The sequence below is a fragment of the Typopeltis vanoorti genome, chromosome 9 (assembly GCF_054136105.1).
Source record: "Typopeltis vanoorti isolate ZY-2024b chromosome 9, IOZ_Tvanoo_1.0, whole genome shotgun sequence".
NCBI classification, from domain to species: domain Eukaryota; kingdom Metazoa; phylum Arthropoda; class Arachnida; order Uropygi; family Thelyphonidae; genus Typopeltis; species Typopeltis vanoorti.
Window position 1 is genome coordinate 95,450,935 of NC_143557.1, and position 27,780 is coordinate 95,478,714.

The window sequence follows — 27,780 nt, forward strand, 5'->3', positions numbered from 1 at the left end:
GTCAGGCCAGTTTTTTAATGGTTACTCTAGCATACCATGTAAATTGTAGTGTAGCTTGTTTTTTTGTATATATGTGTATACTCCAGATGATTTTGACCTTAATGTGAAGGTCAAAAACGTCAAGTGATTATTTTGGTTTATATTAAACTGAAGTTTTACTTTAGCATGGTAGTTGTTTTCATAATTTGTATAATGAATTATTATAATTAATATTTTAGTATATGTTGAAAAATAATAGTTATGAGTAACCAATACATAAGCCAATCTACCAGAACTGCACAGGAATGGTTATAGGAACATAATTATGGCTTTCCCCTTAATGGACCATCCCCCCCCCCCCCCCCCCAGTCACTGGATCTTAATCAAATTGAACATCTTTGGGATTTGGAGGAACAGGAACTCATTGCCAGAAAAATCTGATAAACTGTAGAAATTCATCATATCCACTTGTTGAAGAATACCTGTGGAGTGTTTCTAAAATTTCAAGAAGCTGATGCCTCTCAACACATCAAAGCTATTCTGAAGATTGATTGGGTCAACATGACATTAGGTGGATATCTTACATAGTCTGGCCATTCGGTGTGTGTGTGTGTGTGTGTGTGTGTGTGTGTGTGTGTGTGTGTGTACATATAAAATTGTGTGTGTGTGTGTGTGTACATATAAAATTGTGTGTGTGTGTGTGTGTATATATATATATATATATATATATATATATATATATATATATATATATATATATATATTTCCCCCCCCCCCTTCCTTTTTATGAACCAACATTAACATTCAACTAACAGGAACATATATAAATATTGTGTTTGCTGATCCATCAACGGTAGATGGATGGCCAGAGTGATGCATGTGTGCATCTGATATAGAACCCTCTAGCTGTAAATCTGTCCCTGTACATTCTAGAGCACTGGCTACAAGCACATGGGTATTGCTTGTATCTGTTCCAGGAGTATACACACTTGATTCAGCAGCAAACTGCTCTATTGCTACAGATGAATATGTAGTGTCCTGAATATATGTTGCTATGCAATTTGCTCCAACTGTGTCCACTGATGTAGTCATAACTGGTACTGTAGTTTCTGATTGTAAGGCACTATTAGAAACATCTACACTGCCAATGGCAGGAATTTCAATGTACACAAGTGGATCATTTGGTGTTTTATCTTGAACAACTGCTTTTTTTAATTTTTTTCTTTTCAGTTTATGATTGAGAGATTTTTTTAATTCTGAGTTCTGTGGTCGTGGTGAATAAGGAATGGGTGTGTCCACTTGTCGTGGAAAGTCTTTTACATATAAACCCGCTATTACAGAAGAATCTATATCTTTTTCACCTTTTGGAAAATGCTCAGGATGACTACTTAAAAGGTGTTCTCGATATTCCTGGAATTCATTACATGCAAACACACAAAAACGACAAGGATACATCTTCTTACCAAGGTGTTTTTTTGTTTTCAAAATATGTTTTCTAATATTCTCCTGTGTATTACAAGAATATTCACAATATGGACATTTATAAGGTTTTGAGCCAGTGTGAAGCCTCATGTGTCGAAGCAGATGACTACTTAGTGATGCAGAATAGCTACAATGTTTGCATTTGAATGGCCTTTCACCTGTGTGAGATCTCTGGTGTTTTTTAAGTTGATGAGATGTCTTTCCAGCATAACCACAAACATCACAAAGGAATGGGCGCTCATTATTATGAACACGCATGTGATATGCTAATTTGCTTCGGTTACTAAAAGCCAAGCGACAACTACCATATCCACATTTATATTCACATTCTCCATGTCCTTTCATATGCTGGCTGAGTGCCCACCGATCAAGCTGTGCAGAACCACATATATCACAAAGAAAAGGACGAGGACGATCAGAGAGATGAGTATCCTGATGACGTAACAGAACACTTTTTCTTAAGGTTCTAAAATCACATTTTTCACATTTTAAATGCTTCAGTCCCAAATGTCGTTTAACATGCATTAGCAAAGTGCTTTTCTGAGCAAATGCCTTTGAACATATACTGCATTTAAATGGCCTTTCCCCAGTATGAGTATACATATGAAATTTTAAATGCTGCTTAGGATAAAGTTTGCTACAGTAGGGACAGCGATATTTTTTTTTCATAACTAGCTGTTTCCATATTTGCTTTGGTTGCTCTGATCCCATGGACTGTTTATGTTTACTTACTTTCTTTTTGTTTTTGCATGTACTGTGTAGCTTAACTTCCTCCAAAATGCTTTCTGGTTCTTGATGTCCTACTTTGTGGTGCAACAGTTTAGTACTAGAATCTGTTTTAAAATCACACACGTCACATTCAAATTGTCCATGGGCATTCTCATCCTCTTTCTGTTTGACAGCATTCTTTTTTTTATGATTTTTACTTAAGTGACTTCGATATTCATGATGCGTAACAAAATAAAGGCTGCACAATTGACATTCTTTGCATTCTTTAGTGTGTTCTATTAATATGTGATCTCTCCACTGTGCTGAACTTTCATATATTTGTGAACAATATGGACATACACTGGGAAGGTGAGCTTCATTGTGATGTGTATGGTCTTTTGATTTTTCAAGAATGCTATCAGTTTCTTTATTCACAGCACATAACTCAGTTGTGGGAAGTGAATTTTTTTCTTTACATTTTGCTTCCCTTCTTTTGTGATAAGATGTAGTCAGATGCCTGGCAAAAGTGTACCTGTCTCGAAGTCTCCTCTTACAAATTTCACAATCAAAAACCTCATTAGAACATTCTGAAGGTTTGACATTTATTTCATCTGTCACAGATAACTTATTTACATTTGACTGGTTTTCAGCAGAATCTTCAGCAGATTTTTCTTTTTCATCAGAAGGAGAGGATGGCAACGAGAATACCTCCCACTGCTGCCTGTGTGAAAAATCTGGCTTTGAGCCTGGTTTCCATTTCCCACCTGTATGTGAAGTAGGAGGATAAAAGTCATTATCACTATCATCAAAACTATTTGAGTTGTCATTTTCGTAGTCATCATATGATTCTGATGCTGGAACCAAGATATTTTCTGCAGAACCAGAATCTTTTCCTTGATTTAAATGGCTCTGATTTTCAGAAGAACTGTTATCAATAAGAGTCGTATTTTTAGATGTACTAGTTTTGCTTTGTAATTCTAAGGAAGAAAAGAAGTCATCGGCAGTAAGATGAACGATGTATGGAGTATTCTGATTGTGAGTAGAAGAAGTAGAAATCGAAGGCTCACAGGGAGAGCTGCATCTTTCATTTTCTTCATTTGTTTGTGTTGGCTGAAGTTCAGAAGATTCGGGTGGACGAATATGGATACAGTTCTGTTGTCTATGCGCTATGTAATTATCTAACCCGACTATAGTTTTGCTACACCGAAGACAAAGATGTGTGTCATCATCAAAGTCCATTATGTACCTACAGGAAAAAAAAACAAAAACATATCAATTAAAAATGAACAAATTTAATCATATAGAAAAAAAAAAAAAACTTCTAAATTTAGGCCTCAATTAACTGGAAAACTCATTTATCTAGTACTCACTAGACAGGTTAGCTTGAAGACACAATAACAGAATAATAATAATAAAATTAAAAAAAAACAGATATTTCCATTTACTGAACATGATTTTATTTTTATTTTATTTATTTATATTTTTGGTGAACAAAAGACCATCATTTATTTTTTATTCCCTTTAGGATAAAATCCTAAAGGGAATAAAAAAAACTTCATGTATTAAAACAATATTTCATTAAGCTTGTTAAAACATAAAGACTGAAAAATATTTGTAATTTGTAGCTTATTCACCTCAAATTCATTGAAATACATGAAACATGGTTGAATGAAGATGTTATCCTAAAGGGAATAGAAATGGAGGGGTACGGTGTTTTTCATGAGGATAGAAAGGACAAGAACGGAGGGGGGGGGGTGATGATGATTAGCAAGAGAACTATATCCACATAAAAGAAGGAAATTGTGGCAATGGCTTTGAGGCACTGTGGTGTGAGGTGAGGTTGACAGGAAGAGTTATTTAGTTGGATGTTGAATGACCAGGGAATGTGGAGGGTAGTGATGAAGAAATGTATAAGCAACTTTGGTTAGTGAACAAGGAAAGAGTGATTTTAATTATGGCAGTATAGAGATTGTAATGAAGAGATAGCAGTTGAGAATAGTCCGCGCAGTTAGCCTAGTGGCTTTGCACTTCGCAACCATATGCCTGGGGAAGGAGTGTCCTAGGTTCGATTCCCGTCAACGACGTGAGAGCTTAAGGATCTTCCTCAGCCATAGCCAAGTTAGCCGGTCTTGGGCATGGACAGCAGGGTTTTTCCACCAGTTTATCTGGTGTTTTTCATCCCGCAAGCAGGCAAACCAGTCTGAGGACACACGGATTACAGTCAGGAATACTGACCCACCTATAGGTCTGATTCGTCAGCCTATGCCGGTTCTGGAGCCTGGATAAAATTTGGGGGGACTAGATGGTACTGTGAACTCCCGTTAAAAAGGGGGAAACGCAGTATCATCACATGAAATTTATTTATTTATTTGAGAATAAGGAAAATGAATTTCTTGAGTTATTGAGAGACAACTATCTCAAGAAATATGTAAAGGAGGGCACACAAGGATCGAGAGTTTTGGATCTGATCATTTCATCAGAAGATGTAATTGTGAGTGAGGTTTCACACTTCCCTCCAGTTGGTGAGAGCGATCATGATGTGATCACATGGGTTGTGGCTAGCCATATGAAGACTTCTGCGAGAAAAGGATATATGTGGAACTACAAGGCTGGTGATTATAACAAGCTTAGGAAACAGCTTGGGAACTGACAAATACATAACAGCATCAATGTATTCCAAAGGTTGAAAAGCTGAATAAGGTAGATGTAAAATGGAAGAATGAGAGGATTAAGCATGGAATCTAACTTTGGAGGCAGCACAAGATGAATAATGGTATAAATCAGTTGCATAAAGAGTATAAAGAGCAAGCCAGGAGACTGACTCAGTTGGTAAGGATAACAAAATTGCAGTACGAGCAGAAATTAGCAAATCAGGCTAAGAAAAACCTCATGAGGTTTTTGTGATATGTGGCAAGTAGAAGGTAAGATGCTGGTCATGAATGGAAGTGGGAGATTGGTGACTGCTGCAGAGGACATAATTGAGGTGTTCAGTGAGCAGTACATCAGGATGTTTCATCCTCAGTGTGAAATCGGAAGCTCAAGTGTAGATTACGAAATAACAGAAGACTCACTAGTGAGCAAGCAAGAGGCATATGAGGAGTTAAGTAAGTTAGATGTCCTACCTGTTTAATGAGTCTTGCAACAGCACAGTTCCTAAAGGAGTGGAAGGAAGGCAAAAATGTTCCACTTCACAAAATTGGTGATAAGTTTAAGGCAACAAATCATATTCAGATATACAGGTTAATCTGTATATCTGAAGTTGTAGTTAAGGTATTAGAGAAGTTGGTGAGATAAAGGACACAAAAGGGGTAGATAACAGTGGTATTCTTTGTGCTCATCAGCATGGGTTTGTTAAAGGGAGGTTGTGTTTTACAAACTTGCTTACGTACTATAACAATGTGATGAATGGATTGGACAAGGGACGTGACATATACAGTGGTAAACTTAGATTTTGCAAAGGCTTTTGATAGATTGCAAGACCACAAGTTGGTTACTAAACTGAAGAAGATGGGATTGGATGTTAGACTAATGAGTTGGATAGGTAAATGGCTATCTGATAAGTATAAGCCAGTTGTACGTAGGGCACTGTCTCGGAAGAGGACCGTCACTAGTAGTGTGCTGCACGGCTCAACTTTCAGACTACTGTTATTTAATCTGTATATTAATGAAATTAGGATAGGTTTAATTGGTGATATATAACTATTTGTAGATTATGCAAATCTGGGGTAGAGTGATGAGGAATCAAGCAGATATTGTGGCCTTACAGGAAGACTTGAATAGATTGTATGAGTTGGCAACAGCATAGAATTGTCAATTCAATGTTGCCAAGTGTAAGGTTCTGAAATTTGGTAGGCAACAATGGGAAGCAAAGTATACACTTGGCAGAGAAATTTTGGAGAAAGCTGAGATAAGAGACCTTGGAGTGGTGGCGGACAAGGATCTGAAATTCAGAGGTCATGTTGCACAAATTGCGAAGACATCATATCAGATTATGGCAATGATGCAGAAGACGTTAACTTGTAGAGATAAAGAGGGTTCTGGTTCTATTGTATAAGGTCTTGTATGGATTATAATGCACAGATTTGGTTCCCCTGGATTTCATGGTGATAAGGATATGTTGGAAAGGATCCAGAAGAGGTTGACTAAGGTCATCACTGGTTTTTAGGATATAAAGACAGATTGAGGGAATGCAGTTTGCAAAGGCTCTACCAATCGACCAACCTTTGCCAGCAAAGGTTGGTCGATTGGTAGAGCCTCTGATACTAATGGCTCAGTTAAGTAAGTTTGAGCGCGGTTAGTAGTTGGAAGGAGATCAATCGTTCGATGCTGTTGGCACACTCTCCCTCGATGAGTCTTTGGACTCCCTGGAGGTGTCAAATAAAAATAATAAAAAATCAAAGTCTTTTGATTCGGAGGAAAAAAGAGAAGATATGATTGAGACATTTATGTGGTAAAGGGGTGATACAGGTTAACATAGAAAAAATTTTTTGTAGAATGGGGGAAGGGGGTAAAACAAGGAAACATACTTGGAACTTGTATAAGTAGGGCGTGAGCAGGGACATAAGGAATAGGTTCTTTGCATGGTCAGTGGAATGCTTTGCCTGCATTGTGATGAGTACAGATACACTGAATGAGTTTAAAGCATAGTTTGATGGACTTTGTGCATAACACTGTTTGCCTCTTGATGAGACCTCAATAAAGGTCGAAACTGGTCTGGGTAGTGGCCCTTCCCATCAGGCATAGCATTATACATGTCCATAAGGATATGTGCTTTGCATTATGGGATACTAAGGCAATTGATGTGAAGTCATTAGCTTCTATATACAAGTAGCTCAGTTGTGAAATTACTTCGCGTGTAAACTTTGTTTGCTTACACTTGGATAAAGGATGAAACCAAGAATATAATTTCTTGGCAACTTTAATTTATAGTGTTTGCCTCCCACGATGAATCTTTATACTCCTTTATTAACTGGTGTTAATAATAATAATAATTTCAGTAATTTATTTAGGCTTTTCATATTAATTGTCACACTGAAAATTAAATTTCCAATTTACAGCAGCTCAGGTTTAAATTTTTAATACTTTAGAATCACAGTAGCTATCACTTGTAATCATGTTATGTTACTGTTATAAGCTGATATAAGAGGGATAATGACCTTATCTCCACTTGTCAATGTTCTTCAACATTCAAGTAAAATCCTTAGAGGTAGTTGTTGAAAATTTTTTCACTTAGGTATAAATTAAATTAATTTGCCAAGAAATTATGTCCTTGTTTAATCCTTTGTCCAAGTGTAAGCAAACAAAGTTTGCACATGACGTTTCTTCACAACTAGGATACTTGTACATAGCAGCCAATGATTTCACATTAATTGCCTTAGTATGGGATACTAAGAGATACTTATTATGGGATACTAAAGCAATTAAATGTGAAATCACTGGCTGCTATGTACAAGTAACCTAGTCATGAAGAAACTTCATGCACAGCTTTGTTTGCTTGCACTTGGATAAAGGATTAAACAATAATATAATCTTTTTGACAACTTTAATTCTTTTGAAGTATGTGCTAACTTTTTTGCAATATTCCTCTGGCCTTCAACTCTCTGTCCACAATCATCCCCCAAATCCCTAGCCTCATAATCGAGTACACCACCAATGTAATACACAGCATATAATCTTTTCATCCCAAAGTGCATAACATTACACTTTACCACATTAAACTGACAACTACAATCGTTCGCCTATACCACCAATTTATTTATTATTATTATTATTACCCAAGACCTCATCTGGGAGGTCCTTTTATCACACACACAGATCATCATACTGTGTTTTGAACACATTCAAACTCCCTGCAGACACCACACTCTCAGGCAAGGCATTCCAATCATTTACAACTCTGCACAAAAAAAACCTATCTCTCATTCCCCTACTCACACCTTCTTTATACAATTTCCAGGGATGACCTCTGGTTCTCCCCCGATCTCCCATTATTTTCTGTGGGAGATCGGGGAAGAACCAGAGTTGTTCTAGAAGTTGTGCTGGAGAAGTTCTAGAAGTTCTTCTAGAACTTCTCCAGCATTGATCTTATAACAACTCCTTACCAACTTGTAGGTCTCTATCATATCTCCCCTCTTCCTCCTGTCCACCAGACTCTGCAAATTGCATCTCCTCAATCTTTCCTCATACTCGACATTCCAGAGGTCAGAAACTACCTTAGTCAGTTGCCTTTGGACCCTTTCCAACATTTCTTCATCCTTCTGAAAAACCAGGTGACCAAATATGGGCATAATAGTCCATGTGTGGCCTAATCAAAGCCTTATACAACGGAACAAGAATCTCCCCACTTTTACACGTCAGCGTCCTCCGCATCATTCCCAGAAGCCTTTGTGTTGTCTTCACAATTCTGGCTATGTGTCCCCTAAATTTCAGATCCTTATCAACTATCACCCCCAGATCTCTTATTTCTTCCACCTCCAACAATGTATCCTCACCAAGCATAAATTCTGCATCCCATCTTTGTTTTCCAAATTTTAAAGCCTTACATTTTGCAACATTGAACTCGCATCCCCATTTAAGTGCCCAATCATTTAATTTATTCAAGTCTTCCTGCAAAATCACAACATCCTCACTACTCTTCATGGTTCGTCCCAACTTTGCATCATCTGCAAACAACTGAATATCTCCATCCAAATCTTCACCTATATCATTAACATACAAGTTAAACAGTAATAAGGCCCTAAAACAGATCCCTGAGGCACTCCGCTAGTGACTTCCCTTTTCCTCGACATCACTCCCCCATACACAACTTGTTGATACCTATCAGACAGCCAATCAACAATGCACCAATCTAATATCCAACCCCATCTGCTCCAGTCTGACTATCAATTTATCATGATGTACTTTATCAAAATCCTTTGTGCAATCCAAGTATCTCACCGTGTATCCTTATCCTCTGTCCAAGGAAGCAGTAATGAAAGCAGAAACATGACCTCTCTTTAGCAAATCCATGCTGTCCATCAAAGATGATACCATTGTTGTCAACCCAACTCTGAATCCTAGTTCTCACAAGCTTCTCCAGCAACTTAACCACAACACCTGATACACAGATAGGCCTATAGTTTAATGCTTGAGTTCGATCATTTAAATCATCTTTATCAACTAATGTCCTCTCCAGTTTTGCATCATCAGTAAACAACTGAATATCTCTCCCACTACACACACACAAATCATTCCTTATCTCATTAATATAGAAATTAAACTGTGGTGGTCCTAGTGCAGAGCTCTGAGGCACTTCACTAGTCAACCTCATTCACCTGCATTCTATTCCACCTTATACTACTTTTTGTCACAGCATCATATTGATTTACATTTGTTCTAACTTATGTAACTGTTTTCTATGCAGCATTCAGTCTTTGCAAAGTCCAGCAATATCAATGTGTAGCCATTTCTCTTAGCCAACTCAACTGTCACTCAGTTACAAAATGTGAGTAAATTACAAAGGTAAGATATATCTTTAGCAATAGTATTCCTATCCCATTCCTTCCACCTTGAACCAAGTTTTCCAATACACTAATCATTATTCCTGGGACACTAATTATCATCAAATTCCTGCCAGGTACCCTCAAGGGGTGTACAGGATATGATAGTACTACATGAAAAATTTACATCATTACTAACTTCCTATCTACAATTTTCCTCCAAATCAGTCTGTTACTTGTCAAGACTCCAACATTATCAGATCTTATATTTCTATCGTCTAAGGCACTTTGTACCATATCAATCCACCTATATCTTGGTGGATTGATATGGTACATCTGGGTCGTTTAACTACCAACCCATTCTGTTTAAGTAACCATACCAACTGAGATTAGCTCTGCTAACGCATTCCTGGTTGCAGACAATGTCAAGTTCTTTCCTAATATCCTCGTTTTTAATCTGATATTGCCATTGATGCCATCTATTCACGCTTCTAATCTTTCTCAGGACTCTCATATCTGTGGTCTCTAGTCTTTGGTCAAGTGTTTTACTTCTGACCCATCTCTCAGATCCATAAGTTAAAACTGGTTTGAGCATTGTCTTGTATACAGCTAATTTAGTGCTTCGACTAATTTCTTTCTTATTCCATATGAATTTATTCAAATGACTTCCTACCATACCAGCTTTGTTGATTCTGTTGTCTATTTCCATATTTAATTTATTATCTTCACCAAAAATTGTGCCTAAGTAGCTGAAATGTTTTACCTGTTCCACAGGCTCTCTGTTCACAACACAGTTGATATTTTCAGTGCTTTTATATTTTTATACCACTTTCCTTCATAATGTGATCCATATAAATAATGCATAACAGAGGGGATAATGTACATCCTTGTCTCACACCAGATTTAACATTAAACCATCTTCTGGTACTTCCTTCAATTCTAACTGCTGACTTACAACTCAATATTGCTTGATATAATGACCCATTAACACCATATAACTGTAGCATATTGAATAGCTTCTCTCTTGGCACCTTGTCATATGCCTTTACCAGATCGACAAAACTTAAATACAGATCTTTTATATTTCCATGATTTCTTAACTATTTGTCTTAAGGTGAAGATCTGATCATGAACAGCCTCTATTTGGCCTGAATCCAGCTTGTTCTTCCCTAAGCTTTTCTTCCACAATTTTTCTCAACTGTTTCTCAAGTATACTTGCATAAATCTTACCAGGAACACTCAGTAACGAAAAACCTCTGTAATTCTAACATTCAGTTTTATTTTGATTTTTATATATGGGTACTATGAGAGCTCTACTCCAATCATCTGGAATTCGTCCCTCTGTCCAAGCCTTCTGAACTAGGCAGTGCAGCCACTGGAAGACTTTTATACCACCATACTTCAGCATTTCTGGTCAAATATCATCTACTCCTGCTGTCTTTCCACATTTCAAGCCTTTGATGGCTTTTTCTACTTTAAGTATGGATATGTATTCCTGACTGTATGCCTGTTGAGTGTTTTTTTACCACTGTGCTGTCATCACTGCTTGTTTCATTTAGCAGTTTTTCAAAGTAATTACTCCATACTTCAAGGTATCTTTTTCTCCTGTTTTCATTTCACCTTTATCATCTCTAACTCTTTTTACAGCACTCTTTTCTCCATTCCTAAGCTTCTTCAACAACCACCAGAATATTTTGCCACCTTCTTGATATTTATTTTCTATATTCTTGCCAGTCCTCCCATGACTTTTGTTTAGCTAGTTTTTTACACAGTGTTTCGCTTTCTTACATTTGTCTCTGTATTCTCTAAGAGCACAAGCTGACTTATTTGCCAGGAACTTTTGATATGCTTTCTTCTTTTCCTTCACTGCCTCTTTAACTTCCTGTGTCCACCAGGGAGTTCTGATTTTTCTATCTTTGCAGACAAACTCACCACATGCCTCTCTGGCTGAATCAATCAGGGTTTTTCTTCAAGGCTTGCCACTGAATCTCCAAGGTTTGGTTCCTGTTCTCAAACTCTTTCATTTTTTCTTCAATAATCTTTGTGTATTTTAGTCTACAGTTCACATCTGAGAGCTGCTCAACTTTTATTCACTTTAAAACTTTCTTACATGTTATTCTTTTCAATATGAAATTCAAGTTTATCCTGCTCAAGACTAAATAGTGATCACTTCCAATTTCAAATCCTCTGTACACTCTGGTGTCCTGCACCAGGGAGAAAACATCACTATCAACAATAACATAGTCAATGAGACTTTTCTTATTCCTTGCCTCTTCTCTCCATGTGAATTTGTGCACATTTTTATGTTGGAACATGGTGTTAGTAATAACCAGTCCATGTCATGAACAGAAATCCAACTGGTATTTGCCATTATTATTAGCTTTGCTCTTTTCTCCAAATTTTCCCAAAATATTTTTGTATGTGTGACAATCATTTCCTACTCTGCAATTTAGATCCCCAACAAGGACCAACTTTTCCTTTTTCATCGTGTCAGTTGCTTTCTCTAAAGCCTCAAATAATTCTTCCACTTCTACCTTAGCAGAACCTTCGGCGGGACCATAGGCACAAATAAGTCTCATTGTCCAGTTCCCCATTCTGATATTTGCCCACATCACTCTACTCGAGACTGCCTGCCATTCAAGAAGATTAGCCTCGTATTTAGTGTTGAATACTATGGCTACTCCTTCTTTTCCTTGATTGTCATTGCCTGAATATAACATTTTGTATTTATTGCTCAGAAAGATCTCACCAGTTTTTGTCTTTTTTGTTTCAGTCTCCCCTATTATGTAGATCTGGTACTTATCTAATTACTCAGCTAGCTCCATTTCTTTGCCATTCAGGCTTCTTATGTTGATAGTATCGATCTTTAACTCTGGTAATGTTGAGTTGGGGTGTGTTTTCAAATTTGTTCCAGTAGCTGACTTTTTGCTGTTCACCCTGGTTCCCTGGCTGGCAAAAACAACAGGAGGGGGGGACAAAGCCCCCCCTGTTGTTTTTGCCAGCCAGGCATGAAATTTTGTCATGTTGTACCATCATTTTGTATTTTGGTTAAGCCAATAAGATTACAATTTGGTCAGCTAAATCCCAAATTGCCAGCCCATCCTCCTTTGTTCAGTATCCAGGTAGATACCCAACAGGGGTGCACCACAAGAAGGTGAGAATTGGACATTAGGTCAGAAGCCCTGGTCGGTTCTCCACATTCCTTTAAAGGCTACGTGGAGGTCTCCTCTCAGTTATACAGCTTTGACCCTTAAGCACCCTTTCTATCTACCTATATATATATGTGTGTGTATGTGTGTAGAAAGTAAAACCAAGTTTAAAATAGCTTGGCATCTTTAACATATATATATATATATATATATATATATATATATGTATGTATATATATATATAGGCAGATAGAATGAAACAGGAGGATGAGAAGATGGTTTAGTAAGTTTGAAGCTGAACACATAAAAATGCTGATCAACGTGCTTGGAAGAAAATGGAGAAATGATGGTATCCAGTGCACTGGAGAAAACCTACAAAATACTTATAGGAAAATGCATAAGTAAGAAACAAAACACATGAGCAAGTAAGTGGAGTGAATTTGGGAGATGAATCATCTTTTAACTGGAATGCCTTCATCTACATAGCGCCAAGAATTTTTTGGTAGATTTTTGATGCACAACTGTTATTGTATGGTTGGATGAATTTCAGATTCATCCAACCATATGATAATTCAGATTCATTCTTGTGTATTCCACCACAAGGGTTCCACTTGGGAAGTATGGACAGCAGGTGCTCTTCATCTGGAAAAAATGTTTAATATCTCATCTGATAAGTCATGATTAATTCTTGCATTTAATTTACATTCAGTGGATGCAAAATGTACACTCCCCCCCCTGTATAGATGCCTGTGATTTCTTTAAAGTGAGGCCTTTGTCATAATTTTCTTGACAAGCAGGTTCTCAATGAGCATGATCGTTTTAGGATATGTTTCAGGAGTGAAATCAAAACAGCTTGGTCAATTAATGCACTCCAAAGAGAAGCAGTCTTGATCATAAAGTTCAGGTATGCTGAAATGTTTGGACTGTGGGATAGATTTATGGATTTATGTCATTTGTGATATTTTTTTAACTGCCACCTTCTAAGAAAAGAGGAATTCAGGTGATGATAGCTTCCTTTTGCATCCTGATAGGAAATATGTTATTCAGTTTTTATCTTTTGTGTGTATTTTATCCTTCCACTTTCCGAATATGGAACACGTTCAAAGAATGAAAACAGAAAGATTACCAATACAAGCCTTAAAGTACAAGCCATTAGGAAAAAGAAAACCAGGACGTCCTCTTAATCGATTAAACGATGACTTCTAAGGCCAGAACAGGCCATACTAGGCCTTAATCCTTGATACATATGATGATGATGATGATGATGACTTTCCGAATACATAAGAGTAGACTGGATGGTTTTGCCAACAGTTGACACATTTAAATTCTTTTGCAGAGCAAGATTTATTATCATGTTCTTTACTGCCACATTAGACACAGATGTAGAGCCACAATAGCCAGTTTGCAGATGACTGTATTTCTGACATTTAAAAGCATCTTAATTGACATTTTAGTGATACGTGTGACATAGAAATGAAAACACCAATCTGACAGTGTCAACAAGAAATCTGAGAAATTAGGTCTAGTACAACAGATATTGATGCAAGCCACAAAATCTTCTGGTCTAATACGTGCTTACTCTACTACTGCTGGTTCAAGTTTAAACATTTATTTAAAGAGAATGACAAAGCCCTACTCCATCACCCTAACCTGAATCGTAATAACTGCCTATCCTGATCAAAAATATGGAAAAGTCTGATTTTCATCAGTCATGTTTTTTTTTTTTTTACTACATTTCTTCCACATCATGTTGTTCCTTATGCCATCACATGGGTCATACGTTTTAAATAATTCATCATTAAAACTCCTGCCTTCTATTTGTTAGCCTAACAGTCACTGATGATGATAACCTGTAATATTAAGGTTGAAATATATGGACATAATTTTACTTTACTCCTTGTGTATAAGTGCCATAAAGTATCTTAACATTATAGATTAGATTATAGATGTAGAGATATCCTAATTTTAACAATGTTGAAGGCTTGAATGTGCACGTGGGTGTGTCGAAAGTAAAGATTCCTTACTCAGAACTACACGATCATCCCTGCATATCAGGATGAGCCTCATATTTGCTCCTTGATTTTTAAGCTTTCAGCATATCTCCTCGTCTGGAGATATGCTGGACATCAAGAAGATCTCATTTTAATATAATACATCTCTAGAATAGGGGAGTGTTTTATAAGATGTTACTGTAACTGGTATTTCACACCAGTCCCAAATGTTACTTGTAGTAGTTTTTCTGTGTTGCATGATGCTGTAAATGTTTTAGTAGATTTGCCAATCCATCTAAGCCCTTCTGAAGAAAGAAAGAAAGGTGACATATTTATGCACAACAAGATTGTTTGGTTCAGTGCCAGAGATTCCTATCCACTATGGAGCAACAACACATGGACATCCACTATCTGGGAAGTACACTGTCCTGGGATACTAATTGGTCTATAATTGGCTACTTCTGCCTTGTAGCCTCCTTTATGTAATGGAGCTATTTTACCCTGTTTTCCACAGAATCTTGCCAAAGCTGAGACTTAAATTAAATAGCTTGGACTGAAGGCAGTGCCAGTTCTCTTGCACATTCTTGTAACATACAAGCTAACATGCCATCCAATCCCACTGCTGCATTGACAGGACATTTCTCAATATGCTGAGTATTTCCAGTTTGTCTATCTCATTCTCACATCAGCCTCTGTTGCACTGGCAACTGCAATATCTCTCTACCAAAATGATACATCATTGCAAAGTGATCAGTTAGTAACTAGAGCATTTCTTTGGCTTCTGTCACTTCCCCAACACTGGCACTGATCCTTCTATAATCATTCTTCCTCTTCAGCAAATTAGCAGAATTTTGCAAAACATAGCAAAATTCTTCAGGATTTCCTTTGGCTTGTTTAGCTAATTTCCTTGCATAATATGATTAAGTTATCATGCTAGTCACCCTACTTGCCTGTACTTCATGTTGCTCATGGGCATGCTGATCACCTTTTTCTTTATATTTATCTACTATCTATCTATGTATGTATGTATTCCGATATACAGTGGAGGCTATGGCATAACATCTTGCCAACTCTTACTAAACTCTACAAATTTCAACTTAGAGAATCGGCTTTGGGTGTCTCTTCTGGGAAGTTTTGGGTACTTTGGAACACACATATCTAACCTGTCCTCAAACAAAACGATGATCACCTATGTCCTGAATACTGCCTCCAGCACCTGTAACTACACACACAGCCAAGAAGACTACTGGAATTTAGTCCATACAGAAGAGAGTAGACACAGAATATGCAATTTCCTCTTCATCTGCAATAAGGCCATCATCTACAGCTTCTTCCTTAAGCACACAAGAAATAACCAGCACCCATCAATCACTGAATCAGAATAAATCCTCACATGGAACCTACGTAGGAAACTATAAAGCTGTCTTTCACTAGAATATGATTATCACAAGAAATAAAAACTGTAGCCAAATTTTCTATTTAATAATTTCTGTAACTTGGTCAGAGTATGTGTTTGGATCAGAAGAATGACATTAATATAGACAAATTAGTGATAGAAGAAGAGAACAGAAGTCCCAGAGATTCTCCCACTTCCACCCTTATAGTACCAAAGGTTGGAAGCAGCTGAGGGGGAGGACATAGAGTAAATGAATGTTACTGAATGGGGCAAGGAGAATCCTAAAGTTAGCATTCCCTGGCAAGTAATATCAAATCTCAAAAATGCACAGTTGTCAACCTTGTGCCGGAAACAATCACATGAATGTAATTTGGACAATCCAGGAAGAGGAAACAGTTATTAGATTCTTCTTTATAGTGAAGTATATTTTTGGATAATGACTATTTAGCATAGTCTGCTAATCTTAATTGACATAACAGTTCTTCCTAAGTTGTGAACCATGTGCCTGAAACAGCATATTTTGGAGAGAGAGGAAAACCTGTTATTATCTGTCTGGAAGGATTTGGTGCTAAATTTGGGAAATGATCATTTCAGCTACAGAATACCTTATATCCATCTCTGGAAGATATCATGAAGATACTTTCATTTCTGAGAGCCTGTGTAGCCCAGTGGATGTTTGCACACCCAGGTGACGTTTGCACACCACCGCGCTTGGCCGCACGAAGGAAGACTTCATTTCGAGTCTAGTCGGCGACTAGAGGAAATTTTTCTAAGCCTTTTTTCGACCGGTTCCCGAGTTAGTCGATCTCTGGCACGGGCAAGCAGGTTTTTCCTCCCGGAAACTCGGGTTTTTCGTTCTGTAAACGCAAGAAAATCGACCGTAGAACCCACATTATTTCAGACATTAAATATATTGTGTTAGAGACCACGAGATGGCGGCACATTTGAGCCGTCTCTCTTCACTGCGTACCGCTTAATTATTGATAGCTTTGGGCCATCTGTCTCTGATTGGGTACCAGTGGAGATTGAACTGCCCACTCAGTCTCCAAAAGTTAGATAGGGCCTAATGGCCTCGCCTACTCCCGTATACGGGAATAAAAAGGCATTAGCTGATTTTTTTTTTTTACTTTCATTTCTCTTACTATTTGAACTGTTTCAACACTCATTTGATTGTAGGGCTTTGGTTGACAACTCTCTCTCTCTCTCTCAAGATGCTGGTTTGAAATTCAGCAAATATCAGGAGATTAATAAATTATCATATTTATTTTATACTGATGCAGTGTTGTACATCATTATAGTAACAAGGTAACAAATAATAGGAAACAACTGAGGCTTTCTACATATCACAACTTATCAGACATGGGCTATGTGCAGTATTAATGCCTGAAATTGCTCGGTGATTACAGAATTTATTAATACTACAGTATTAATAAATTCTGATTTACTAATATACTTCAAATATCTATCCCTATTTATCACTTTAAGACAAAGTGATAAACAGTATCATTTCATTCACTGTTAAGCTCCAAAATGAATACTTTCTATACAAATTCCACTCCAAAAAAGGGTTCAGATATGTAGTGCATTGAGGGTGAGAGGTAAGAGTTAGGTAATCAAAAAAGGTTTTGTCGAAAAAAATTTAATTGACAAATTTCTTTGTGCTTCATGGAAAAGGTTGCAAAAATCTGTTAAATTTCAGATCTCCAGTAAGTAGTGTGGTAATCTCATATCTACAGTGAAATTCACATACCACCCTAGTTTTTTATGACAAAATAGTTAACATATTTCTTTGTACTTTATGAGGGGATGCAAAAGAGGAGGTATATTCTTGGTATTCCCATCAATTTTTTATTTAATGCATTGGAATAAAGTACTTCATGTGCTTAAATTTTTTAATTAAGCTCACTTTTGTGAGAAGCTTGAAAGTACATAAACAACTATAATATAGATAATTTACTATACAAATCAAAAAATCAGAATGCTGGTTAGCTATAAATAGATTTTTTCAAATAGATTCTTTCAAGACCTTTCTCAAAAGCTAATAGTGAACACATATATTCTACAGAAACAATTTTATAAAGTGTCTCAACCCATCTGGTTAGTAAGTCCTTCTCTCTACTAATTTCAATAAAGCCAATGGGAAAGCAAAATGTTGAATGAAGAACTAAAGTATATAATTATATGAGGGTGGTCTAAAAAGTTCTCAGCTTCGACCATTGATGGCGACACTATCAGCACAATTTTTTTTTTTCTAAGTTGGTACATCTGTCACAAGCATCCACGTGAAATTGCAAGTCATTCTATCATGTAGTTTGTTTTATACAATTGTCTGAAGCAAAAGTGTCTGTATCCCTTGAAATGGATAAAATTGAGTATCATGCAGTTATAAAATTCTTTGTAAAAGAAGGTTTAATGCAAAAAGAAATTCATTTGAAGTTCATAAAAGTTTATGGGCACCATTCTCCTTCATTTTCGACAATTAAGAAATGGGCTTCCAAGTTTAAACATGGTCATACCAGCCTAGCCTTGAAGATCATCCACGTAAAGGACGTCCAAAAAGCATAACAACACTAGAAATCATTGATCAAGTGCACGATATGGTATTGGATGACCAGCGAGTCAAAGTGCATGAAATTGCTGAGACTATAGGCATTTCAGAATGTGTAGGATATATTTTGCATGAAGAATTGCAAATGAAAAAGCTTTGCGCAAGATGGTTGCCGTGCTTGCTCACAGCAGATCAAAAACGCACTCACATGAAAATCTCTGAACAGTGCTTGGAGCATTTTAACAAGAATAAAACTGATTTTGTGCATTGATTTATTACTATGGATGAGACTTGGATTCACCATTACACAAACAGCAGTCAAAACAGTGGACAAATGCCAGTTGTTCAGTGCCAAAGAAGACAAAATTGGTTCCATCAACAGGAAAGGTCATGGCATCGGTGTTTTGGGATGCTAAAGGCATTTTGTTTATTAATTATCTTGAAAAGAGTAAAACAATAACCAGGGAATATTATTCCGATCTTTTAACCAGACTAGATGAAAAAATTCATGAGAAAAGACCCAGTTTGCAGAAGAAAAAAATCATCTTTCATCAGGACAATGCACCTGCCCACAAAGGTGTTTTGGCAATTGGAAAATTAAGGGATCTGCACTATGAATTGTTGGAGCATCCACCCACCCTACTCCCCAGATTTGGCTCCCTCTGATTTCTATCTCATCCCAAAACTAAAACTCTTTCTCACTGGTCAGCATTTTTCTTCGAATCAAGAGGTGATGGCAGCTGTAAAGGGGTATTTTGCAGATCATACAGAGAACCACTACAGGGATGGGATAATAGCGCTGGAACATCGCTAGAATAAATGTATCAGTCTTAAGGGAGATTATGTTCAAAATAAAAATAATTTTGAAATTATAAATTTGTTTTTTCATTGTTAGGCTAAGAACTTTTCAGACCACCCTCGTAATCACATTCAAATATGACATGGGTACACAGACTGATCATATACTGTGGGCCACAGATTGTCCACAGTATATGAGTAGTTGCATAAATTCCATTTATGCAACTACTCAGAGAAAATTACCCAAAATGGCATATGATGAAGGGGGACCAGAGGGTTTGAGTGTGCTACATCTGGTGATGGCATCAGAGTAGTTGTTAGTTACATATATACATATATACCCACTTCTTAATTGAAAATTAAGAAGTGGGGATATATGTAGAATGCAGAACTAGTGATTATGACCAACTTAGAAGGTAGCCTGGAACAATGCCATGGCATAAAAAAACTGAAAATATTGATGATAGCAGTGCATAAGACACACAAATGGGGTTGTGAGGGAAATAGTGTTCATCTGCATACATACAATTTGGAAGATAAATCACATGCAAATTAAATGAATGAGAACCATCATTAAACAGGAGCTACAAATGAAAGTATTATGGATCAGCATGGAAAAGAAGACAAAATCAGATTATGAGAAGAAACTCATAAGATTTAATGGAAGAATACAGCATAGAAGAACAATAAAATATAAGTTTATTAGGTCCTATATTTTGTCTCTGTCACAGAGACATCATCAGAGATACAATCTCAAAATTGTATAAGCACATACAAAAGAACACAAAACAATAAGTTCAATAAGTTGAAGAAATTAGACTAAAAGCCTAAAGTACTAAAAAGTATTAAAGTTTCCAAAATCATGAGAAGTTTTACACATCCATATTTATTATGATTAGGCTGATTTAACCAAATCCACTGCTTATTCTAAGAAAAGTCTTTTATGTTTATATTTGATGAGGTGAAGTCATAGTAGTTTTTTATTTTTCACTTGATTCTGTGCAAGGTATCCAATGTATGGTAACTAGACCAGACTGACCATAGTTATAGCAGCAGATGTATTTTTGTGTTCTTCTAGACAGATCTCCCATTCTGACCATAATAAGATAATTTGCAAGAACAAGGAACCTTATGAACACCTGGGGGGGGGGAGAGTAGGGTGAATCCTTAGGAGAGCAGATAAGGGCAGCAAGTTTCAGATGAGGTTTGAAAGCAGTGCAGAGATTATATTTCTTATAGTTCTGGCTATTTTTTCTGAGGTGCCCCAGATATAAGAAATAGTAAGAGCATTACTGACAAGAAGGATGTGAAGAGAAGAGAGTATTATTCATGTACTGTGTTCATCATTTCATTAAACTTTTAATGATTAAGCCAGCACATAAGCCTAAATACTAAAGATGCCAAGTAGGCTAAAGGAAATCCAAAAAAATTCTTTCATTACACGATGAATAAAATGAAGAATGATTTGGGCAGGATAACCTTAATGGATGCTGATGGTCGGGAGGTGACTAAAGCAGAAGGAACAGATGAATTGCTGAGCAATCACTTTTGCCAAGTGATCGCTCAGCGATACAGGAATGGGTAGACAGGATTATGATACTTTATGGGGATTCAGAAACAGAAAACATCATAATACTATCCACCTATTCATGAATTATGCCTTTAACCAACTTTTCTGATGCCTCAATACAGAGTTTTCTGGTGCTCCATTGGTCAACTACCTTTTCTTGGATTCTATTCTGGTATATTACTACTCTTGATGTCTGGCCATCCTTTTATCCATCTCTATTTGCTCCAATTCATGTAACAGTTCCACATGGCACCCCATAAAACCCTTGGTGCAGTCCATCGATATCATGTTAGCCATTTCCATTATCAAACTTGACTGTCACTTATTGTAAAAAAAGTGAGTAGTTCATTAAGGAAAGATCTGCTCTTCTCAAGTAATCTACTCACTTTTTTCTTTTTTTTTTGTAATGACAGTCAAGTTTGATAATGGAAATGGCTACCACAATACTGATGGACAAAGCAAAACATTCTACAGGGTGCCATGTGGAACTGTTACATTAAATGGAGCAGTTTACTATAAAAGTAGCTAGTTGCAAATATGACCTCCATACCACTTTCAAACCTTTCATTCAACTAGCTACTTTTATATGTTCTCCTAAAGATCAACTACTTCCTCTTGAACATCCAGGAGTGTATAAAGCTCCTTGTGCTTGCAAGTTACCCTACTTTGGACAGACTGGTAGATCAGTTAACATCTGCCTGGAAGAACATAAAAATTACATCTGAGATCATCTGTATGGCAAATCAGAATTGGCAGCTGTATGCTCTGGATGCTCCTTAACACAGGATCAGATAGAGAAAAACATCTATATTACATAGAAGTTGTTGCAGGTCTGAGAGGCTATTCTTAGAATCAGAATCAGCTATGAAGCACTCGTCCAACCTCAACAAGTATGGTTGTATTAATTTACCAAAGATCTGGGAGACTATCATTTTCAGACCTAATAGCTGAACTGCTGTAAATTAATTTGTAGTTATCTGACCCATAGAGGGCACCATGTAAGGATATTAGATGTCAGTTACTATTTAAACTATTTCTACAATTACTTGGTTTAGTGTTGTGTACCTGTCACAGTTATCATTGTGCTCTGATGATGCTGAGTAGAAAACCAACAAAATATTAGTAACTTTAACAAACATAAACTTATTTTTTTTCCTCTTGGTGCTGGTTATACTGTCAAGCATTATTATGAGGTGAGCAGAAGTTGCATCTGATGGCTTTTGCGAGGGGACTTTCTCATTTATTATAATTTACTTTGTAATCAAGTGAAAAAACTTTCTACAACTGCCTTACATGGCAACACTATCAGCACAATTTTTTTTTTTCTAAGTCGGTACATCTGTCATAAGTATCCATGTGAAATTGTAAGTCATTCTATCAAGTAGTTTGTTTTATACAGCTGTCTGAAGCAAAAGTGTTGTCTGCATTCCTTGAAATGGATCAAATTGAGAATCGTGTGGTTATAAAATTCTTTGTAAAAGAAGGTTTAACACCAAAAGAAATTCATTCAAAGTTCATAAAAGTTTATGGGCACTCTTCTCCTTCGTTTTCGATAATTAAGAAATGGGCTGCCAAGTTTAAACGTGGCTGTACCAATCTTGAAGATAATCCATGTAAAGGACATCCAAAAAGTGTAACAACATCAGAAATCATTGAACAAGCGAATGATATGGTATTGGATGACCGGCGAGTCAAAGTGCATGAAACTGCTGAGACTATAGGCATTTCAAAAGAACATGTAGGATATATTTTGCATGATGAATTGCAAATGAAAAGGCTTTGTGCATGATGGGTGCCGCACTTGCTCACAGTAGATCAAAAACGCACTTGCATGAAAATCTCTGAATAGTGCTTGGAGCATTTTAACAAGAATAAAACTAATTTTGTGCATCAACTTATTACTATGGATGAGACTTGGATTCACTATTACACACCAGAATCCAAAAAGCAGTCAAAACAGTGGACAGAAGCCGGCTGTTCAGCACCAAAGAAAAAGTCGGTTCCATCAGAAGAAAAGGTCATGGCATCCAGGGGCGAATGCTGGTCTTGAAATTCACGCTTGCTCTTGTTATCATTCAGGGAGTGAGAGGTGTGATTGAAGTCTGATTAGCAGAATAATGAATTACTGACCATTTAAAACTATATATTTAGAAATGTATGTACATTTAATCATACAAATACAACATTTATTTTACAAATAATATTCTATCTTTTCAATTTAGCTGACCTACTTGAATACAAATTCTACCCTACGGTTCTTCTTTATGAACTGGTCAATAACATCGTCATAAAAAGTTGGTTTTCCCAAGCAACACGCACATTTGCAAAGTAGCTCACTGGCTAGAGCTACTTTGCATATGGCCAGTGTTTAAGTAACAGAGTGAGACGACGTGACGGGAGTGGAAATGGCTATGCATGCCCATGAAATCACAGTGCTGCAGCGAGGACCTGGAAGCTCACACAACCAAGCAAGCCAAGGTAGCTTTGACTAGACGAGCAAGCATCGGCCTTCGATACACAACACATCTGTCTTCTGTCTACAAAAATAAAAGCCTAAATGGAATGCTTATAAATGCATGCATTTATTAACAAATAAACATTACTTCTTTCTCAAGTAATGAGCTTGCGCAGCAAGCATAGAAAGATGGAGAATTTGCCCCTGATGGCATCAGTGTTTTGGGATGCTAAAGGCATTTTGTTTATTAATTATCTTGAAAAGGGTAAAATAATAACTGGGGAATATTATTCTGATCTTTTAACCAGACTAGATGAAAAAAATTGTGAGAAAAGACCCAGTTTGCAGAAGAAGAAAAAAAAATCATCTTTCATCAGGACAATGCCCTGCACCTGCCCAGAAAGGTGTTTTGGCAATGGGATAATTAAGGGATCTGCACTATGAAATGTTGGACCATCCACCCTATTTCCCAGATTTGGCTCCCTGTGACTTCTATCTCTTCCTCGCTGGTCAGCATTTTTCTTCGAATCAACAAGTGATTGCAGCTCTAGAGGGATATTTTGTAGATCTTACTGAGAACCACTACATGGATGGGATAATGGTGCTGGAGCATCGCTGGAATAAATGTATTAAAGGGAGATTATGTTGAAAAATAAAAATAATTTTGAAATTATAAATTCATTCTTTCATTGTTAGGCCAAGAACTTTTCAGACTACCTTCGTATCTCTGAGACAGAGTATTTTAATAATATGGTAATACACCATTTCCCTACTTGTACATGGAAAACTGTAGACTGGTTCCTCCTCTTCTTTCTCCTTTTCTTTTCTTTTTTGCTCTCCCCCCCCCCCAAATACTATTAGTGCATTTGAGAACTAGTAGTGTATCTTTCCTGTCTTACTGAATTCTATTCTTCAGAGCAGAGAGAGTCCACCTTCTCTCCCAGGTATTTGTCTTACTTTATTAGGCTGTCTTTCTATGAAGCCTGGTCAGTAAGGAAGGATTAGACCAACCCCCCTCAAATGATGGATAATAAATATAAAGAAGGTCATAGAGTCCAAGGCCACAATGGGCATATAAAAAGCACAAATGCAACTCTCTCTTTCAACCATAAGTCTGGTTTGTCATATGGTTGACACTACTAGCCCTCAAACACTGGGGGAAGTTGCAAGAAGAAAAGGAGAGAGAGAGAGAAAGAAAGAAGAGGAGGGACCAGTCTACAGTTTTTCATATACAAGTAGTGAAATAATGTATCACCATATTATTAAAATTCTTTTGGAGAGGACTGAGGTGATGGCAATTGGTCAGTAGGCTTTTGTCTCCCTTTTTTGGAATGGGTTGGAATATATGTTATTTTCCATGAGAAAGAACAGATCATAAGAAGAACCGAATCCATCTATGCCAAACTGTATGATGATTCCAAAGACTTAAACCAATATGAAAACAAAAATGTAATATCCCAATATTGAAGAGAAAGAAATACACCATGATGTTTTAATAGAAGTTCAGTATGCAATGGTAGCATACATAATGGAAAGATATCAGGTGAAGATGAGTAACCAATAGATGAGAAACACTATAAGCACACTAAGAAGATAAAATCTAATAACAGAAAATTATACGTGTGTACCTACAACTGTAGGTCATTATTAGGACAAACAAAAACTAGAAGAATTACTTTTGGAAGCAGAAAAGATCAAATTGGACATCACTGGATTGAGTGAAACTCAGAGACTTGATGAAAATAGTATTGACTTAAAGTCGATACTATTTTCATCAAGACATCTACTCTATAGTTATATAATTATATATTATTATTATTACCCCAAGAGCTCATGGAGTCAAAGATTCATCTGGGAGGTCCTTTTATTACACACACACATCTCATCATACCGTGTCTTAAACACACTCAAACTCCTTGCAGACACCACACTCTCAGGCAAGGTGTTCCAATTATTCACAACTCGGCACGAAAAAACCTGCATCTCATTCCCCTACTCACACCCTCTTTATACAGTTTCCAGGGATGACATCTGTTTCTCCCCTGATCTGCCACTTTTCTCTGTAGAACTTCTCCACCATTGATCTTATAACAACCCCTTACAATTATAGTATATAATTATAGTGATAACCCAAGATCCCAGGGAGGGATTGGCTTCCTAATTAAATGCTCAATAAAAGATCAAATACATGAAATAAAATACATCACAAACAAGAATGCAGAACTCTACCTTAAAATAAATAAATGTTATAGATTAAGAATTACACATTTTTATGAACAAACCTCAGAGCACACAGAGGAAAATATAGATGCATTTTATGAAACATTTAAACCAACTAGTAAACAGCAATGATGCATTCTTTACAATTTAGATGGAAGCCTTCATGGTAAAGTAGGTATAGGAGATGAACATCTAGCAGCAATTGGAAAACATGGACTGGGCCAGAAGAATGAAAATGGAGAATGATTGACAGAATTTGCTCAAAGCAGAAGTCTCTACATAACAAATGCCTTCTTCAAAAAAAAAAAAAAGGAAGAATCAGAAATGGACACGGCAAAGTCCAAATGAAGAGGTGTTTAATGAAATAGATTAAAATTTGCCAGCCTAGTTGGCCGAGTGGTTAGCGTATCTGCAGAGCAGATACGCTAACCAATGTGGGTTCGAATCCCACGTTGGGCATGGATGTTTGTGATTGTCTGTGAAAATACTAGTGGTGGTGGTGGTCGATGGTAGATGGCGGTGGTGTAGATGATGAAAGTAGTGTAGTTGGTGGATTGAGTGGTGGAGACAGAGAGTTGTAGAGTAGGTGCCCTCCCTCAATGAGTCTTTGGTCTCCCTGGAGGTGTCATGTAATAATAATAATAAAAAATTTAAGTGACAGAAAACATATTGTCCATGACATATATGTAATAATTGTTTCAATACAGGTAGTGACCACAGATTAGCGAGATCAAAAATTATCATCAACAAAAGATGTGAAAGAAACTGATCATAAGTGAAATATCCTCTATCAATTTACTAAATCTGAAAAAAAAATAATAAAATGACGAGTTCTTCCAAAAAGAGAGTGAAGAAAAGTTTTATGGCATTAATATGAACGAAGACTTGGATAAAAATTACCAAATAATAACCAAGACCCTACTAAATAATGTCAAAGAGAGAGAGAGAGAGAGAGAGAGAGACTGGTAGAATTAACCAAAAGAAGGACAAAAGAAAATTGTCTGAAGAAACCCTAAACCTTCTCAGAAAGAAGAAATGAAATGAGACTGAGACAAGAGAAGTAGAACAGAATTCTCGGAGCTATGTAAAACAATAAAGCAAAAAGATGACACAAGAAATTAGAAACTTCAGAACAAGGAACATCAAAAATACAATAGAAAAATCATATGAGTTTAAAATGAGCAAGAAGAGAGTTGTCCATGGGACAAAGGAGTACTAATTAAAGACAAAGAACAGATCATAAGAACAGAATCCTTCTATGCCAAGTTGTATGATGATGATTCCAAAGACTTAAACCAATATGAAAACAAAAATGTAATATCCCAAATGGAAGAAGAAGAAGAAATATGCTCTCATTTTTTAATAGAGGTTCAGTATGCAATGGATAGCACACATAATGGAAAGACACCAAGTGAAGATGAGTTACCAGTAGAAAGCAGGTGGTGAGCCAGTCATGACTATGCTAAGTAAATTTATACATCATGCCTAAGACAGAAGAAAATACCTAAGCGTTCGAATAATGCTATCCTTGAAAGTTTTTTCCCCTCTGCTTCAACTATAAATTAAAGATGCCAAGAAATTATATTTTGGGTTTAAGCCTTTGTCCAAACAAAGTTTGCTTACACTTTCATGAAGATACTTCATGCACAAACTTTGTTTGCTTACATGTGGATAAAGGATTAAACCAAAAATATAATTTCTTGGCATCTTTCATTTAATGCTATCCTTATTATAGTTTTCAAAAAGGAAGACAGAAAAGATATTAAAAATTACTGCCCTATCAGTCTCCTTTCAACCAAATTAAAATTTGATTGGAAGGAAGTGAATCAGAAAAAATTACAGCACTATTGATGTAATTTTTTTATCAAAAAATTTATGTAATTCCAAAAACCTTTAGGTCTGGCATTTAGAGTTTGAAAAGGCATTTAATTCAATCTCAATATTAGCTATTTTAGAAACTCTTAAAAATCAAGGAATTGAAAAACTTACACTGATATACTTAGCTA

At 36.6% G+C, this 27,780-nt stretch overlaps 1 protein-coding gene across 1 annotated transcript in view; it reads right to left on the bottom strand.

The window, feature by feature from the left end:
- Positions 1–783: 783 nt before the first annotated feature.
- Positions 784–27,780, bottom strand: part of LOC150103271 (uncharacterized) — a 62,044-nt gene continuing 35,047 nt past the window's right edge. The window contains exon 2 of the mRNA XM_090398432.1: positions 784–3,415. Within this exon, the coding sequence (XP_090254558.1) occupies positions 784–3,415 (2,632 nt within the window). The remainder of the gene's footprint in view (positions 3,416–27,780) is intronic.